The 16,688-nt window shown below is 40.3% G+C and overlaps 1 protein-coding gene across 1 annotated transcript in view; it reads left to right on the top strand.

The window, feature by feature from the left end:
• rhbdd3 (rhomboid domain containing 3) overlaps positions 1–16,606 on the top strand; it is a 33,094-nt gene extending 16,488 nt beyond the window's left edge. Inside the window, exons 3-5 of the mRNA XM_059988084.1 lie at positions 1,859–2,015; positions 11,187–11,585; positions 13,537–16,606. Coding sequence (XP_059844067.1) covers positions 1,859–2,015; positions 11,187–11,585; positions 13,537–13,693 — 713 coding nt within the window. The 3' untranslated portion in view covers positions 13,694–16,606. The remainder of the gene's footprint in view (positions 1–1,858; positions 2,016–11,186; positions 11,586–13,536) is intronic.
• Positions 16,607–16,688: the final 82 nt, after the last annotated feature.

Below are 16,688 nucleotides of genomic sequence, written 5' to 3' on the forward strand. Positions count from 1 at the left end.
ATATCAAAATGTGATTTATGATCTGGGCTAGGCAGCACATTAGATTTGTTCCAGGTGTTTTTCCCACCACTCCTGAAAGTGCTGCAGGGGCTGCTTGTAAGAAGATTGGAGATATGTCTTTCAAATATTTTGAGGGACACATTACTAATAGTCATTGAGTCATACAGCACAGAAAAAGCCCTTCAGCCCACCGATACCCATCTACATTAATCCCATTTACAAGCACTGGGTCCATTGCTCTCAATGTCTTGTCCAGGCAGTGTTTTCCAGGTTGCTGTGACCCTCTGGATGAAGAAAAATATTCCTCAGATCCTCTCCAACCTTCGCACTCAACACCTTAAACTTTATTCCCCTGGTTTTAGATGTCTCTGTAATGGAGAAAGTCAAGTAAAGTTTATTAAACTATATGCATGTATACCACCAAACAGGACTATGTTTCTTCAGCACAGTAGTACATCAAACACACAACAACTTAGGAAAGCAAGAATAAAATTTACAAATGAATTGTGCATAAATTAAATATTGTCAGGCACTATACATATTAACCGGTGACACTTCAAATGTGATGCGACAGGGAGGTCAGAAGCCTGATGCCCTGTGGGAAGGAGCTGTTTCCCAACCTGACCATTCTTTTTACATTGGAATCTCCTGCCTGATGATATAATGTCAAAGAGGATGCTGGATGGATGGATGGCATCCTGGGATGATACTAAGGGCCTTGCGTATGCGGCGCTCCTGATAAATGTCCCCGATGGATGGTAGGGTGACCCCTATTCCTCTTGGCAGTTCTCACAGGACTTCTGATCCGATGCTCGGCTGCTCCCATACCAGACAGAGATGCAGCTTGTCAATGGTGATGCTCTCAATGGTGCTTCTGTAAAATTCCATTAGGTTGAGGGATGGGGGGAGCCCCGCTTGCCACTATCTCCCTAGGAAGTGGCGGTGCTGCTGTGCTGCCTTATTCAGGGAGGTGATATGAAGGGACCAGGTGAGGTCATCCAAGATGTGAACTCCCAGGAACTCCGTGCACTTCACTCTCTCTATGGAGGAGCCAAATATGTGTATACACCTTCCTAAAGTCTACAATCATTTCCTTAGTCTGCTCCATATTCAGACTCGGGCTTCCTATTCTGCGGCAGAAAGTAGAGGGTCACTTAGTTTGTTTACTTGGGAAGAAAAACAAAAGTTGTTCAAGATCCCCATAACTCTTCAAAATTTATATAGTATATTGAATTTTAAAGTAACCACAATGCACTATAAGGACACCACCATTGCAAAGAAGCAATATTCCCTTTTGATACTATTTCCACAGCATCACTTGCTCCAATATATTTCTGATGCTGGTAATTTGCTCCAAGTTATAAAGTGTGCTCCCTTACTTTGACAAGAATTCTCAACCGGCCAGAATCGATCATGTGATCAGAGCAAGAAAACCTTTTTTATCTTCTACAACTTACCCTTCTAAAAGCACTTGAAGTCAAAACTACCTTAATGTAATTAAGAGGTGCAAATTTGAAGGGTACAAGTCAGCTTTATTGATTTTTATTTGGAGTTTCAATGTGGAATAGGCCTTTTTGTCTCTTCAAGCCGCGCTGCCAACAACCCACCCAGTCTAATCATTTTACAATGATTATAAATGATTGGGCAATTTACAGTGACCAATTAACCTACTATCTTTGGACTGTGGGAGGAAATTGGAGCATCCGGAGGAATCTCACGTGGTTACGGGGAGAACAGATAAACTCTTTACAGATGAAGCCAGAAATGAACTCTGTACTCTAACGTCCTGACCACTAGTCACTACACTTTGGCTACACAGTGTTTTATTACTTGAATGACCTTGACATTATTTGTTCAGATAGTTATAGGTTTTTATTTTGGTTGGAGTTGCCAGACTTTGTAGTAGAATATGTTGAAAGACTGGCTATCTGTAGACTTTTGCAACATAATTCCTGGATTCCATTTATCTTCTCTCCAGCCCAATATCATCTTACTGTCACAAGTAATACTGAGAGGTAAGCACAATATTTAACTTAGTTATTTAACACTTTGTCTGTTTACAATATTGATTAAAAATGTAGCAGAGGTACTTTGTATGTATATGTTTCTCTCTAATCTTCACTTAATGGTTGGCATTGGATTGGCTCTGAATTGAATTGAATTGAATTGACTTTATTACTTACATTATTCATATACAGGAGTAAAAATCTTTGTTATGTCTCTGTCTAAATGTGTAATGTGCAATTTATAGTAATTTGTAATAAATAATATGTACAACAGGACAGTCAATATAGCATAGAAATACAATTGTATCAGCGTGAATTAATCAGCCTGATGGCCTGGTGGAAGAAGCTGTCCCAGAGCCTGTTGGTCCTGGCTTTTATGCTGCAGTACCGCTTCCCGGATGTAGCCGCTGGAACAGTTTGTTGTTGGGGTGACTTGGGTCCCCATTGATCCTTCGGGACCTTTTTACACACCTGTCCTTGTAAATGTCCTGAATAGTGGGAAGTTCACATCTACAGATGTGCTGGGCTGTCCGCACAACCCTCTGCAGAGTGCTGTGATTGAGGAAAGTGCTGTTTCCATTCTGCCTGGTACTATAAGGACACCACCATCGCAGAGAAGCAATATTCCTTTTTGATTCCTTTGTGCTCGGTGCAGCCCCCACTTTCTCTGTGATCTTCTCACAATCACATTTTTTGCAGCTGAATGTGCTAACCATCCTCAATGTCTCTCTTTCACAACTACCTTGGGAATTGAAGTGGACCATGGGCTCTGACTGGGCCTAAAATGGATGATCCTAAATTGAACAGGTCGGAGGTTGGTCTTTTGGAGCTGTTCAGAGATTTTAATGGTTACTTCTTTGAAAGATATATTATTGTTTAGAAGAACAAGTCTGAGCCTACTACAGTTTTCTTCCTACTCCAGTGGCTCTTAACCTGGTTTCCATGAACTTGGATGGGAAAAAAGTTATTTTCACTAATCCAGCAGTCCCTTCTATTATGAATGTAGGCAACAAACCACAGTAGTATTTTGATAAGTGTATTTCAATATAATTGATTTATTTTTTAATCTTATGCATTTTATTTTATATATTTAAATACACTTTCCGAGAAGCGGACCATAGGCTTCACCAGACTGCCAAAGGGGTCCGTGCATAAAAAAGATTAAGAACCCCAGTGCTACACCAAGGTTACTTATGTCTCACCTGTAGGACTTCACTTCAGCATGCAGTATACCACTGTAGGTGTTCCCTAATACCATATCTATGAATCTTGACTATAAATATGAGATGCAATTCAATTCCAATTTTGTCCACCCCTCTGACATTTTGACTACCAGGAGAAGCCAGGTACAGCATTCCAGCCTGGCAAAATTTAAGTGACACTTTCAGTCCACATGGATTCAGTATTTCTCAGAGGCCTACAGCCATATACCCAAATATGAAGGTCCAATCTAAACTGGAGGTTGAATGACAAGGTATGTTGTGCAACTGCTGAGTTTGTTGTTTATCATAGCAGCAAAGTACTCTAATGAATGGCTGGATATGCTTTAGATTTATCTCAATGGATGGTATAGACATGATGGGCTGAATAGCCTAATTCTACTCCTAAGCATTCTGGTCAATGGCTGCTGAGCATATGATTAATTTATGGCATTTCCAAGCCTAAAACCAAATATAAATGCAGGTAAGTGACTGAATTTCCTCACTTAATTTTAATGTTCTTCCTTACTTGTTAATACTGCCCATTCTTTTAAAATTGTATTTATTCTCTTAGAAGTTTTAGGTAATTTTAAATTCTTATTTAAATGTCTAATCTCTGACAGTGATCAGCTGTCAAAAACTGTTGGGAATATTTTGGGGTATTTTTCAACTAAAATCATCTACTTTATTAAGGACTCGGTGTTACTCACAGAACTATTGGTGAAACCTCTGCATGATTATTTTTGGAAATACAGTGTTTGTGTATTTTTGGAAGTATAATGTCCGAGTCCTGATGAAGGGTTTTGGCCTGAAACGTTGACTATTTATTCCTTTCCATATGCAACCCTCTCATTGGAGCTCGTATACAAACTTGGACAACATTGCTTACAGCCACATGACTCAGCAGTGAGAAAGCCACCTTTCATAAACAATATATGTTTAGGTATGATTTGGGGTTCAACCAAATAGGAAAGATAGGAAATTCCAATTAAGAAACGTAGGTTGTAGTGAATGCTGTGTAAATACTGCCCATACACAGTTATTGGTAGCCCAGAAATGACAGATCGTACACCAGCATAAAATTATAAAGAAAATATATTTAACAAATTTTCAACTTTAATAAACAGTTACAGAAAAAGAAAAGAAAAACAAAGGGGTCCATTACAATTAAACCAGTCCAAAGTGCACTTAAACATTGGGGCTCATTCTGGGGTAGTCGAGCTGTATCTCTTTACTTGCCCACTGGACCCATGGTCTGAGTGAACATTCAGAACTTCCCTCGAAGACTATCTCAAATGAACTGGCTCTCTCTCAGGAGTTTTGGCCCTTCCTCCTTGGAGCCATTCATCTGCACTCTTTCCAGCGGCATTCTGCGGCATCATCCCTTGTGCCCCACTCTGCAGTTCCCACCAAAACTCCTCAAACCAGACTACTGCCCTTCAGAAAACTCTTCCCCTCGGCTCTCTAGAACCTTCCCTCACATCCCATAATCCCGATCAACTGGTGCAGCATTCCTATGTTGGACAACACGACTCCTTATCTTCAGCAGAAGCCAAAACACACTTTCCAGCGGGACACACTGTTTTTACAGAAAACTGCTACAATAAAATACCTCATAGTGTAGCAGTAGAAATCGTAACCAAGGCATTACACGTGAATGCTGCCTGATCTGCTAAGTTCCTGCAACATTTTGTGCACATGTTGCTTTGGCTTTCCAGCCTCTACAGATGCTCTCATGTTTGTGCATTGGCATTTTGTTGTAATACTTGTTCTTGGACTGCAGCCAGAAAAGTATTTCCTGATTTGTAACTGTTGTTGAAATACGGAGTAAGGTAACACCAATGCATTGTTCAATTACTTTACATAGTGGAACTTGTTTGCAGGACACATTGTTCCATACAATGATACCACAGCATCACTGATCCCAAAGCTGAACTCATTGTAAAGGGCAAAACCACGAGACAATGATGGGACAGAATTTTGCTAGCTAGCGTGGTTTCAGAATGAAATACATTTAGTAACACAATGATATGCAAGCTGCACTCTTGGTAACAAACTGAAAATGTAAACAGTCCGTCTGCTAAATTTTAACACAGGGTCAAAGTCTATTTGACAATAGACAATAGGTGCAGAAGTAGACCATTCGGCCCCTCGAGTCTGCACCGCCATTCTGAGATCATGGCTGATCATTCACTATCAATACCCAGTCCCTGCCTTGTCCCCATATCCCTTGATTCCCCTATCCATCAGATATCTATCCAGCTCCTTCTTGAAAGCATCCAGAGAATTGGCCTCCACCGTCTTCCGAGGCAGTGCATTCCACACCTCCACAACTCTCTGGGAGAAGAAGCTCTTCCTCAACTCTGTTTTAAATAACTGACCTCTTATTCTCAATCCATGCCCTCTGGTACTGGACTCTCCCAACATCTGGAACATATTACCTGCCTCAATCCTATCAAATCCTTTAATTATCTTAAACGTTTCAATCAGATCCCCTCTCAATCTCCTCAATTCCAGCGTGTACAAGCCCAATCTCTCCAATCTCTCTGCGTAAGACAGCCCTGCCATCCCAGAATCAACCTAGTGAATCTACGCTGCACTTCCTCAATTGCCAGAATGTCCTTCCTTAAACCTGGAGACCAAAACTGTACACAATATTCCAGGTGTGGTCTCACCAGGGCCCTGTACAAATGCAAAAGGACATCCTTGCTCTTGTATTCAATTCCCCTTGTAACAAAGGCCAACATTCCATTTGCCCTCTTCACTGCCTGTTGCACTTGCTCATTCACCTTCATTGACTGGTGAACTAGGACTCCTAGGTCTCTTTGCATTTCTCCCTTACCTAACTCGACACCGTTCAGACAATACTCTGCCCTCTTGTTCCTGCTTCCAAAGTGGATAACTTCACATTTATTCACATTGAATGACATCTGCCAAATATCTGCCCACTCACTCAGCCTATCCAAGTCTCCCTGTATTCTCCTAACGTCCTCTTCGCATGTCACACTGCCACCCAGTTTAGTATCGTCAGCAAACTTGCTGATATAGTTTTCAATGCCCTCATCTAAATCATTGACATAAATCGTAAAGAGCTGTGGTCCCAATACAGAGCCCTGTGGTACCCCACTAGTCACCTCCAGCCAGTCTGAGAAACACCCATTCACTGCTACCCTTTGCTTTTTATCTGCCAACCAGTTTTCTATCCATGTTGAAACCCTGCCCCCAATGCCATGAGCTCTGATTTTACTCACCAGTCTCCTATGTGGCACCTTATCGAATGCCTTCTGAAAATCTAGGTACACAACATCTACTGGCTTACCCTCATCTAACATCCTTGTTACACCCTCAGAAAACTCCAACAGATTAGTCAAGCATGATTTGCCCTTGGTAAATCCATGCTGGCTTGGCCTAATCCTATTTCTGCCATCTAGATGTGCCACTATTTCATCCTTAATAATGGACTCAAGCATCTTCCCCACGACTGACGTTAGGCTAACAGGGCGATAGTTCTCCGTTTTCTCCTTCCCTCCCTTCTTGAAAAGTGGGACAACATTAGCCACTCTCCAATCTTCAGGAACTGATCCTGAATCTAAGGAACATTGGAAAATGATTACCAATGCATCCGCAATTTCCTGAGCCACCTCTTTTAGAACCCTCGGATGCAGACCATCTGGACCCGGGGATTTATTAGCCTTCAGTCCTACCAGTCTACTCATCACAGTTTCTTTCCTAATGTCAATCTGTCTCAATTCCTCTGATATCTTATGACCCTGGCCCATCCATACATCTGGGAGATTGCTTGTGTCCTCCCTGGTGAAGACAGATCTAAAGTATGCATTAAATTCTGTTGCCATTTTCCTGTTTCCCATAACAATTTCTCCCAATTCATTCTTCAAGGGGCCAACATTGTTCTTAACTATCTTCTTTCTTGCTCAAACTTAGGACTTAGTGCCATTTGATAGAATTCCCAATGATTCCATCACGTAAAGGCAGAAGTTAGTTGGATTACATATGTATATCTTGCTTTTTTTGAGGGGCAGTACCTTGTTAATCCCATATAATAGGGTGGGTAGCAGTGTTTTATCCGTGTTGGAATAATGTGCATGAAAGGCACAGTTTGTTGTGGGAATCGAAGTAGAGCTTAATTACCATGCAATCAGAAAGGATACAGAGCAGGCCAACAATAACTCTACAGACATGGAGAAGTATGGACGAATTTAGAGTAACAAGGTAGGCATCTACAATTGGCTCTTGCTATATCCACTTGGCATATGCACCCGCTGCAGCCTGTAAGGGGTTTCTACTTTCTCCCCGTGACCACCGTGAGTTTCTTCTGGGTGTCCCCATTTCCTCCCACAGTCCAAAGGCGTATCAGTTAGAGGGTTAATTGATCATTGTGGATTGTCCTGTAATTAGGCTCAGATTAAATCGGATTGCTGGGTGGCACAGCTCGAAGAGCTGGAAGGGCCTACTCCGTGCAGTATCCCAATAAATAAATAAATCGGTGGAAGATAGAAGGCAGAACCTCAGGAAGAAGCTGAGATGCATTGTTCACTGGACATTTCTAACTAGTCTTGGATGCTCACTGTTTGAACTTAGCGTCCCTCGAGGACAGGGACACTCAGAACAATCTTCTCCCATTACTTGTTCATAGCTGGGTGTAACAGCACTGCACACGTTTGATCTGATCCTGCTGTTGCGGTGCAGTATAATCTTGTGCTGCCGCTTGTCAGGTTAATACCTTATTTTAGACACTTGCCCTCCTACCTTCTTCAATTTTTTAGGCTGAAAATAATTGGGTTAGGGAGATGTTGGGCAATGCTGATAAATATTGTGGTGGCCTGCCATTCTGCTGCCGCTAGTGGCCAACAGCAACTCATGGACCCCAGGCTTAAAATACCAGATCAGTTACCAATCTATGGTATTTACATGCTAGTAGAACCATGCAACATGATGAAAGATCTTCCTGGTGTAAGGAAGGTCTTCACAGAGACTGTGCTGTGCTCCCTTCTAATACTTTCATAGATGGATGCATCTGCAATCTAAAGGATTGGTGAGAATGTGTTTTAATTTCTTTATTTATGAACTGATAATGCCTTCTCCAAAACTTATCAGAAAGAAAAACTAATGGCACCAGGTGTATGAGAGACAACACTGATAGAAGCTTTCAGATGTTCACTTTCCACAGGAGAGGAGCCAGCTGATGGAGGGAAGCAAATGCTGTATGTTTACTCAAGGATGGTAAGAGGCCTCCATAGAAGGGAAGCTATTGGAAGGACCTCTGAAGGACAGGATTAAAGTACACTTGGAATTAATCAAAATATTCAGTGTTGCTTTCTTAGAAGGAGATCTTTTGACACACACTTTTCTGCTTGAATCTTTCAAAGAAAATCTCTGTGAACTTAATTGAGGCCTTTGACAAGGTTGCATATGGGAGACTGGTCCAAAATGTTAGTTACCATAGGATCAGGACAAGTTAGCCAATTGAATCCAAAATTGTCTTGGCAGTAGGTTGCAGTGATCGTGGAATGTTGTTTCTGTGGTTGTAAATTCTTACCAGTAGTGTACCACAGGGGCTGATGCTGTGTCTCTTTCTGTTTGCTATATACACTAATAATATGGGCGTGCATATAGGCAGTAAGGTTAGTAAATTTTCAGAAAGCATGATGATTAATGGTGTTATTGCTATCGAAGAGGGTAGTCTTAGTGTATAAGCCAACATTGATGAGTTGATAAGATGGGTTGAGCAATGGTAGAACAAATTTGCTACTGATAAGTGTGAGGGTGCGTTTGGGAATATGGAATAAGGCTGATGGTGTGGTGGCATCAGCACTGGATTTGAACACAGATGGTCCCGAGTTCCAACCCAGCTGGGTCCCAACCTGGGCAGCAGCAGTATCTGCATGGAAGAAAGGCCTGGCAATCTACTTCCGTAATCTTGCCATGAAAACCCTATGGTCCATGAGGACATGAAGAGTTGGACTTGACTTAATGACTGAACAACAATAAGGGTAGGACATAATGAATAATAGGACCCTATGGAGCATTGAGCAACACAGAGATCTTAATGTACAAGAATCCATGAAGGTGACACCATTGTTTAACAGGGTGAATAAGAAGATGTGCAGAATACCTTTTAGCTTGGCCATAGAATATAAGAGCAGGAATGTTTTGGTACTGTTGCAACATTCTGATAGTAAGGACATTGTTGTATTGTAGAGAATGCAAAGGAGGTTCAACAGGGTGTTGTCTATTATGCAGCAGTTTTGAATAGGCTGGGCTACAAGCCAGGTCCTTTTTCCTGGATGATATTGAACTTGAAAGTAACTGAAGCTACACACATGCAGGTAAGCGGGGAACACATTTCTGACACAATTTACTAATTGACAGTGGTGATCATCTGTCATGGCTGAGAGAGTATGCTGATTGTTAAGCTTTGAAATATAAAGAGACACAGTTTACCACTCTTATTTGTGATGGTCATTGACTGCTATTTACATGGCACTGTGTCATACCACTAATTGGATCAGACCTGGATGTTTTCCAAGTCTTGTTTCCTGCAGGCACTGACTGAAGAATTGTTAATGGGTCACATTGTTAAGCAAATACTTCTGATGGCGAGGGGAAATTAACTGATAATAGTAGCTGAAGATGGTTGAGTCCTTGATCTTTCTCAAATGAACTCTTCTGACAATAACCAACATTCCCCTTTGTGCTGGAATTGTCTCCATCCAGGAGAAGGTCTCTTGATTTCAATTTACAATTACTTCAATTAAATTTTTCTTTCATGTCATCGCATGTCTTAGAGTTTCTTTTTGAACAAAGTCTTCAAATTCAAAGTTTGGACTACACTGAGTAGTTTTGGTGCAATTCAAACCAATCATCTAGTGTTTAATGCATATCTATTCTGAATCTCAAGTTTGGAAGTGGTACTTTACAACCTGATAGAAGATGTCCTTGGACTTTGTCATCCCTATTACAGAAATGCAGCAGCTATTTGTCTATTGGTGAGAAGATCAAGTAGGTTTATGTTTTGTGTTGGTTCAGTCACCTCTTGTTGTGGACCAGTCTATTTTCTTCTGAAGACTTCTGCAAATTCATCATTGCTTCCAACTTCCATATCATGTGTGCAGATTGAAAATATGTCTTGTATATCAATTGATAAGTATCTGAAAGAGTAGTATTCTTAATATCAGATCCTGAATTTCATTTCTGTACACCTCTTTCCAGTTGGTGAAAACTTGTTTGTTTAGTCAATATAGACGTAAAATTTAGTCAGCTCCATCATGGGGACTCCACAGTATCCAAAACATCTTCAAGAAACGGTGTCTCAGAAAAGAGGCTTCAATCATGAAGGACCACCACCCAGGACATGCCCTCTTCTCATTGTTACCATCAGGAAGAAGGTACAGAAGCCTGAAGGCACACACTGAAGTGATTCAGGAACAGCTTCTTCCTCTCTGATATACAATTCCTAAATGGACACTGAACCAATGAAAACTATCTCACTACTTATTTTAAAATTTCTGTTTTTACACTACTTCACTAATTTAGCTATTATATATATGTGTGTATGTACATATATGTATATATACAGTTTCCCCCTTTCCCCCTGTATTTATCATGTATTATTGTACTGCTGCTACAAAGTTAAAAAATTTCATGACATATGCCAGTGATATTAAACCAGATTTTGATTCTAACAAAAAGCTTTTCTTATCTCTCATCTAATTTTGAAACCCTAGTGGCATTTTCCATTTAATTATAAGGGCTTCAGCTAACCAATAGGAGTCTTGTAATTATTTATAGTACTCTAATTGTTGTTAATGAGTAAGTATTGTGTATTATGTTAAGCAGTATTTGTTTACATCTGAATAATGTGAATTATTCTGTATTGATCTGTTTATAACTTCAGCTTTGGTTCTATTATGACTAACTTCAAAAAGCTGATACAATGCTCTATGTACCTTCATATTTGCAGGTACCCTGTTACTGAGGCCAAAACTCACACATCATCTCAAGTGATTGATCATTTTACAAAAGACAGTAATAGCTGCAACATTGAAATAGATTCTCAGTGGACTGAGATCCCCAACCAGATAATATTGCCTTCTTCACAACCGCATGTTGGATCAATTGGAGCCAGTAATTTCCAAGCATACTCTGATAATCCCTGTAGTTCTGCATATTCTGACCGGCTGGATCCTAGCCATTGTCTCCCTGAATTTTATCATATGAATCCAGATGAAATTTATATTGCTGCTAGATGTGGCCTTCTCACAGATGAGGATCTTTTACATGCTAGTATTGCTGCCTCCTTAAAAGAATCAGATCAGAGCAGGAAACTGGAAGTACCTAAATCGTCAGTGTCCTCTCTACGGTGAGTCACTCTCAACAAATGAAAGGCAACAAAATAGTTTGGAATGTCTTGTTTTATTTCATAGAATTCTTAATTTCAAACAGAGTTACAGCTAAATCTGGTTCAGAAAACCAAACTGATAGAGGAACTCAGCGAGTCGAGCACCATATGTGAGGGGTAAGGGAGTGAGGGCTGAGAGTAGAGATGGGAGATACAGTTTGAAGAGGTGAGGGGTGAGAAGCTGTTAAGTGAAAGGGCAAGCCTCCCATACGCATTATTTTTATACCCGTGAGGTGCTTGAAACCGGACTCTGGTGCCATGGCACACGAGGCAACCAAAGGGAAAGAGCTGATGCAACTTTTAAATGGGCCAATTGATGACCAACACTGCAGAAGCAGATTTGGACTGACAAATAAGCCAAATCTCCCCCCCCACCCCCCACGTGACATGAGAGGAGGGTGAAGGTGAGGACAGCTGCTGGAGGGTGATCAACAGGAATGTAAACGCCAGCAGTGCTGGGATCTGATGTATCGATGACTTTTTAGCGGAGAGGTGATGGCAGAGAGAACCAGATGGGGAGGGGATCTGCTGGGTGAAATGTATGGGTCATAGGTGTGTGGAACCAAGAGGAAGAGGGTGAAAATGGACAATGGGGCCCTAAAAGAGTGTAAGGGAAAGGGGACGAAGATGCCGGGACTGGAGATGAATCAGAAAGAGAGAAAGAGTGGTGAACACAGGAGATAAGAAATTAGAAAATTTATTCTTCATACTATTGTAGATGACCCAGATTGCATATGAGATAACGGTCCTCTAACTTGAACTGGGCATCGCTCTGGCAAAGCTTTGGTTCCTAGTTTTTACTCTTATCAAGTCCAGGAATCACATGTCTAGAGGAATGCTTCCAAAAGCAAAATTTCAGAAATCGTTAGATTATACTTAAAATGCTTTTGGATACAAGTGATCAGTTCACAAGGATCTATGAGCTGAAACGTTGACTCTTTTTCTTTTCCTCCAGATGTGGCCTGACCTGCTGAGTATTTCCAGCATTTTCTGTTTTTGTTTTAGTTTTCCAAAATCTGCTGATTTAAAAAAAAAATTAGTTTTCATTAGTTAACTCTGGGTCTGCTTATTTGCGGGTTTCACAAAATTGATGTTTGGTTTGTAAGTCCCAAACTCCACAAGCCACTACTTTGTCATTTTCTATGCTAAAAAGTATTAAAGTTGGGTACCTGGTATAACCAGAGTGACAGTACAATAGACCGCAAAAGAACTAATCTATTTAGTTAGTCATTGGAGTAATGTTCAGAACTTTAATCTCTGTGTGGAGGAAGGGGTGCACTCTAAAGATTCATTGCCTATTTAACTTCAGTTTGCTGTTCAGCACATTTCCTTAATTATATATAAAATTATACAAATGTTTTATTTAGAACAACATTTAATTTCAAGTGGAGGAGTTTTTGAAACTTATAAATACTAGGTTTCCTCAGACTGATACATATTTGGAAATTAGAAGTCGCTCTCAGAGTTCATCCACTAAATTTTTTTAAAGGGTTAATTTTCTGATATTCAGAGATATTTAAAATCTATTCAAATTGAAGTAAATTTTGTTTATTTTAAAAAATAATTTCTAATAAAACTAACATTTAATTCATTAAAATGTTACAGAAAGATAATGATAGGAATGTTGTCTCTTAATTCCTTGTTCTACAAATTAAGGGGTAATTCTGGGATTCAGCTGCAGATTTCTTGCTTATATGAGGAATCTCATCCACATGGAGTTCAGCATTCTGGATCTGCCAATCTCCTATAATTTCACTGCTTTACACAGAAATCTGCAACTTAATTTCAGTTATGGTTGAACCCTTTAACAAAAGTTGGCAAGATTCAGCCCATTGGTTTGATGACTACTGCACACAGTACTATATGTAAAATACAGCTTCTTCAATCTATGCTTTCATTGTCCTTCTCTCAGACTACAGCAATTACAGCAGATGGGGTTTTCAACAGAAAAGGCTGTTTTAGCTCTGGCTGCTTCAGGGAAGGTGGAGGGTGCCATCAATCTCCTGGTAGAAGATCAAGTTGGAGAAGATGCCATTGTGACAACAAAGGATAAAGTGCTATCCAGTTGAATATCTGCTAAATGATGGAGAAGTGTGCACAAATTAATGAAAGAAGTGCTAAATATAGACATTTTATGTTAGTTTGTGCAGGTCACAAATCAGATCTTTTTAACACAGAAGTAGGCCTTTCAGCTCAGAAACCATGTTGACCATCAACTACCCATTTACATTCAGCAACTTATATATTTTTCAATGCTCTGCTAAAACTTACATCAATCAATTTACACTTTTTCTGCTCCCCACATTCCAATCAACTCGCCCCAGATTCCACCACTTCCATACTCAGGGCAGTTTATAGTGGCCAAATTCCTATTAACCCACACTTCTTTGTGATGTGGTCAGAAGCTTGATGTGGTCAGAGGGAACACACATGGTCACAGGGAGAACGTGCAAACTCCACACAGACATCACCCAAGGTTAGGATAGAACCAGGGCATCCAGCACCGTAAGATGATGATTTTACTAGCTGTGCCACTGGTTGACCCATAAATCCCACAGCTTTCCACAAAATGTTTACATACCATGCCATCTTGGAGCCAATTGGACATTAAATGTCAGACACAAGAGATCACAGGTGCTGAGATCTGTAGCAAAAATCGAACTGTTGGAGAATTTCAGTGGGTCAGGCAGCATCTGTGAAGGGAAAGGGATCGTCAACTGATGCAGGGTTTCAACCTGAAATTTTTGATTATCCCTTTGCTTTTACAGATACTGCCTATTACCAGATTCTTTGACCTACAGTCTCATTTTCAAGGACTCTACAACTCATATTCTTTATGTTATTTTTATTTGCACAGCTTTTCCTCTTGCCAATTCATTGTTTCTCAGTCGTTCTTGAATAGATTTTGTAATAATTGTATGTATTTCTTTTTTCCTGTGAATGTCTGCAAGAAACTGAATGTCAAGGTTGTATCTGGCAACATATACAAACTTAGTTCAAAGTAAATTTATTATCTATGTTATTTTTGCTTATTTTTGCCTTCATCTTGTTAAAATGTTGTTATTCCAAAAGCGGAATTTGATAATCCATGCAGCAAAGTATTTTGAGGAAATAAAATCTATCAGAAATTGTATCTATTAAGTAATCATACAAAAAGGAATGTTATTACACATTATAATGCTACGGTTCTTAACCTGGGATCCACAGACCCCTTGGTGGTCCATGGATAGATTCCAGGGGGTTTGTGAACTTGGATGGGAAAAAAAATTAGATCTTTATTTGCACTGACCCCTAACTGAAATTTAGCATTTCCTTTGATTACGAATGTAGGGAACAAACCATAGTATTAGTAGTGCTCGTGACTTTGCCACCAATACAAATCACAGATATTTTTGAATGGATATCCAACATGGCATGTGTTGCTTTGTCAATGTCCACCCTACAGTTTAATGGACTTATACAGCCTTCACACCGATATGGCTTTAAAAATAAGATTTAAATTTAACTTACCTATATTTTAAATATACAGTGCTGTTATTTAATGTGTTAATAAAAAAGCATATATATTACTATATCACAAATCTGTGCTTTAAAATATTTTTCTAACTGTATTTCAATTATAATTGGTTTATTCTGTAATCCTATGTATTTAATTTTATATATTTAAATATATCATTCTGAGAAGGGGTCCATAGGCTTCACCGGACTGCCAAAGGGGTCCTTGGCATAAAAAGGGTTAAGAACCTTTGTTACAACAACTTCTTTGTAACACAGGCTACTTGGGTATTTGAACTCAATTTCAGACATCTGGTGCTGATAACTGAATGGGCTTAGTCACATGCGAGTCAGAAGGTGATGACAATGAATCAAACCTGAGAAAATGGTAGTGGGCAATTCTTCGCTGGCTCCAGTCCCATTCAGTAAGCAGCGAATGGAGTAACAGCTCTAAATACAGGATTCAAGTTCAAGGGGTGGTTTAGTCAGGCCTTTCCAACCATGATAAAGGATTAGTTGGACTGTTCAATATGTTTTGTATTCCACCTGGAGTTTACAGGCGTCAGGACAAAATTGAGGAACACAATTGGAAACTTACTCTGTTTCTCTTTGCTTGGCTGAAGAATCTCGTGTATGAGTCCCGATGTCAGACCTGCACCAGGCAGAACATAGTGGACAGGTATGCTGTTGGGGGCTAACAGTTCAGTGCAAGAGACAGTGATTAGTAAGTGTTCTTGAAGTACCCTGATGGAGTGGATGTGGAGAGGACATTTCCTATGGTGGGGGAGTCTAAGACCGGAGGTCACAACCTCAGAATAGAAAGACGTCCTTTTAGAACGCAGGTGAGGAAGAATTTATTCTAGCCACACAGTGGTGAACCAGGAATTTGTTGCCATGGACAGCTGTGGAAGGCAAGTCAAAGGGTATGTTTAAGGCAGAGGTTGTTAGGTTCTTGATTAGCCAGGGCATGAAGGGACATGGGGACAAGGCAAGAAATAGGGGCTGAGAGGAAGAATGGATCAGCCATTATGAAATGTTGGAACAGATTCAATGGGCCAAACACTCTAATTATACTTGTTATCTTATAATCTTTTGAATATATAATCATGGGTTCAAAGTACATTTATTATCAAGGTACGTATTGATATTTGTCTGCTTGCAGGCAGCCACAAAGCAAGAAACCCAAAAGAATCCAATTAAAAAAAAGATTAACACCCAATGTGCAGAGAAAGAGAAAGAACACAGACTGCGCAAGCCATAGAAGCAAGAAAAAGCATCTCGGACCAAACTGAGTCCATAGTTCCGAATCCTCGGAGTAGGCCCAAAGCCTTGGTCTCAGTTCATCACATTAGTGGGGCAAATTTCTGCGAAGCTCACAGATACAAAGCACAGCAGCCAAAGCAGTCTCACGGCCTCATCGCTGTGGAGAGAGAATTGATCATCGTGGGAGAGCAAATGAATTTGTCCTTACACCCTACCTTTCCAGTCCATTTGGCCGGTGTTCAAGTTGTCCAAGCACAGGATCGTGCCTTGCATTAGGGCCCAAGCCCCACTGCAGCGATACGTGAC

Source organism: Hypanus sabinus, chromosome 13 (assembly GCF_030144855.1).
Source record: "Hypanus sabinus isolate sHypSab1 chromosome 13, sHypSab1.hap1, whole genome shotgun sequence".
In the NCBI taxonomy this organism is placed as follows: domain Eukaryota; kingdom Metazoa; phylum Chordata; class Chondrichthyes; order Myliobatiformes; family Dasyatidae; genus Hypanus; species Hypanus sabinus.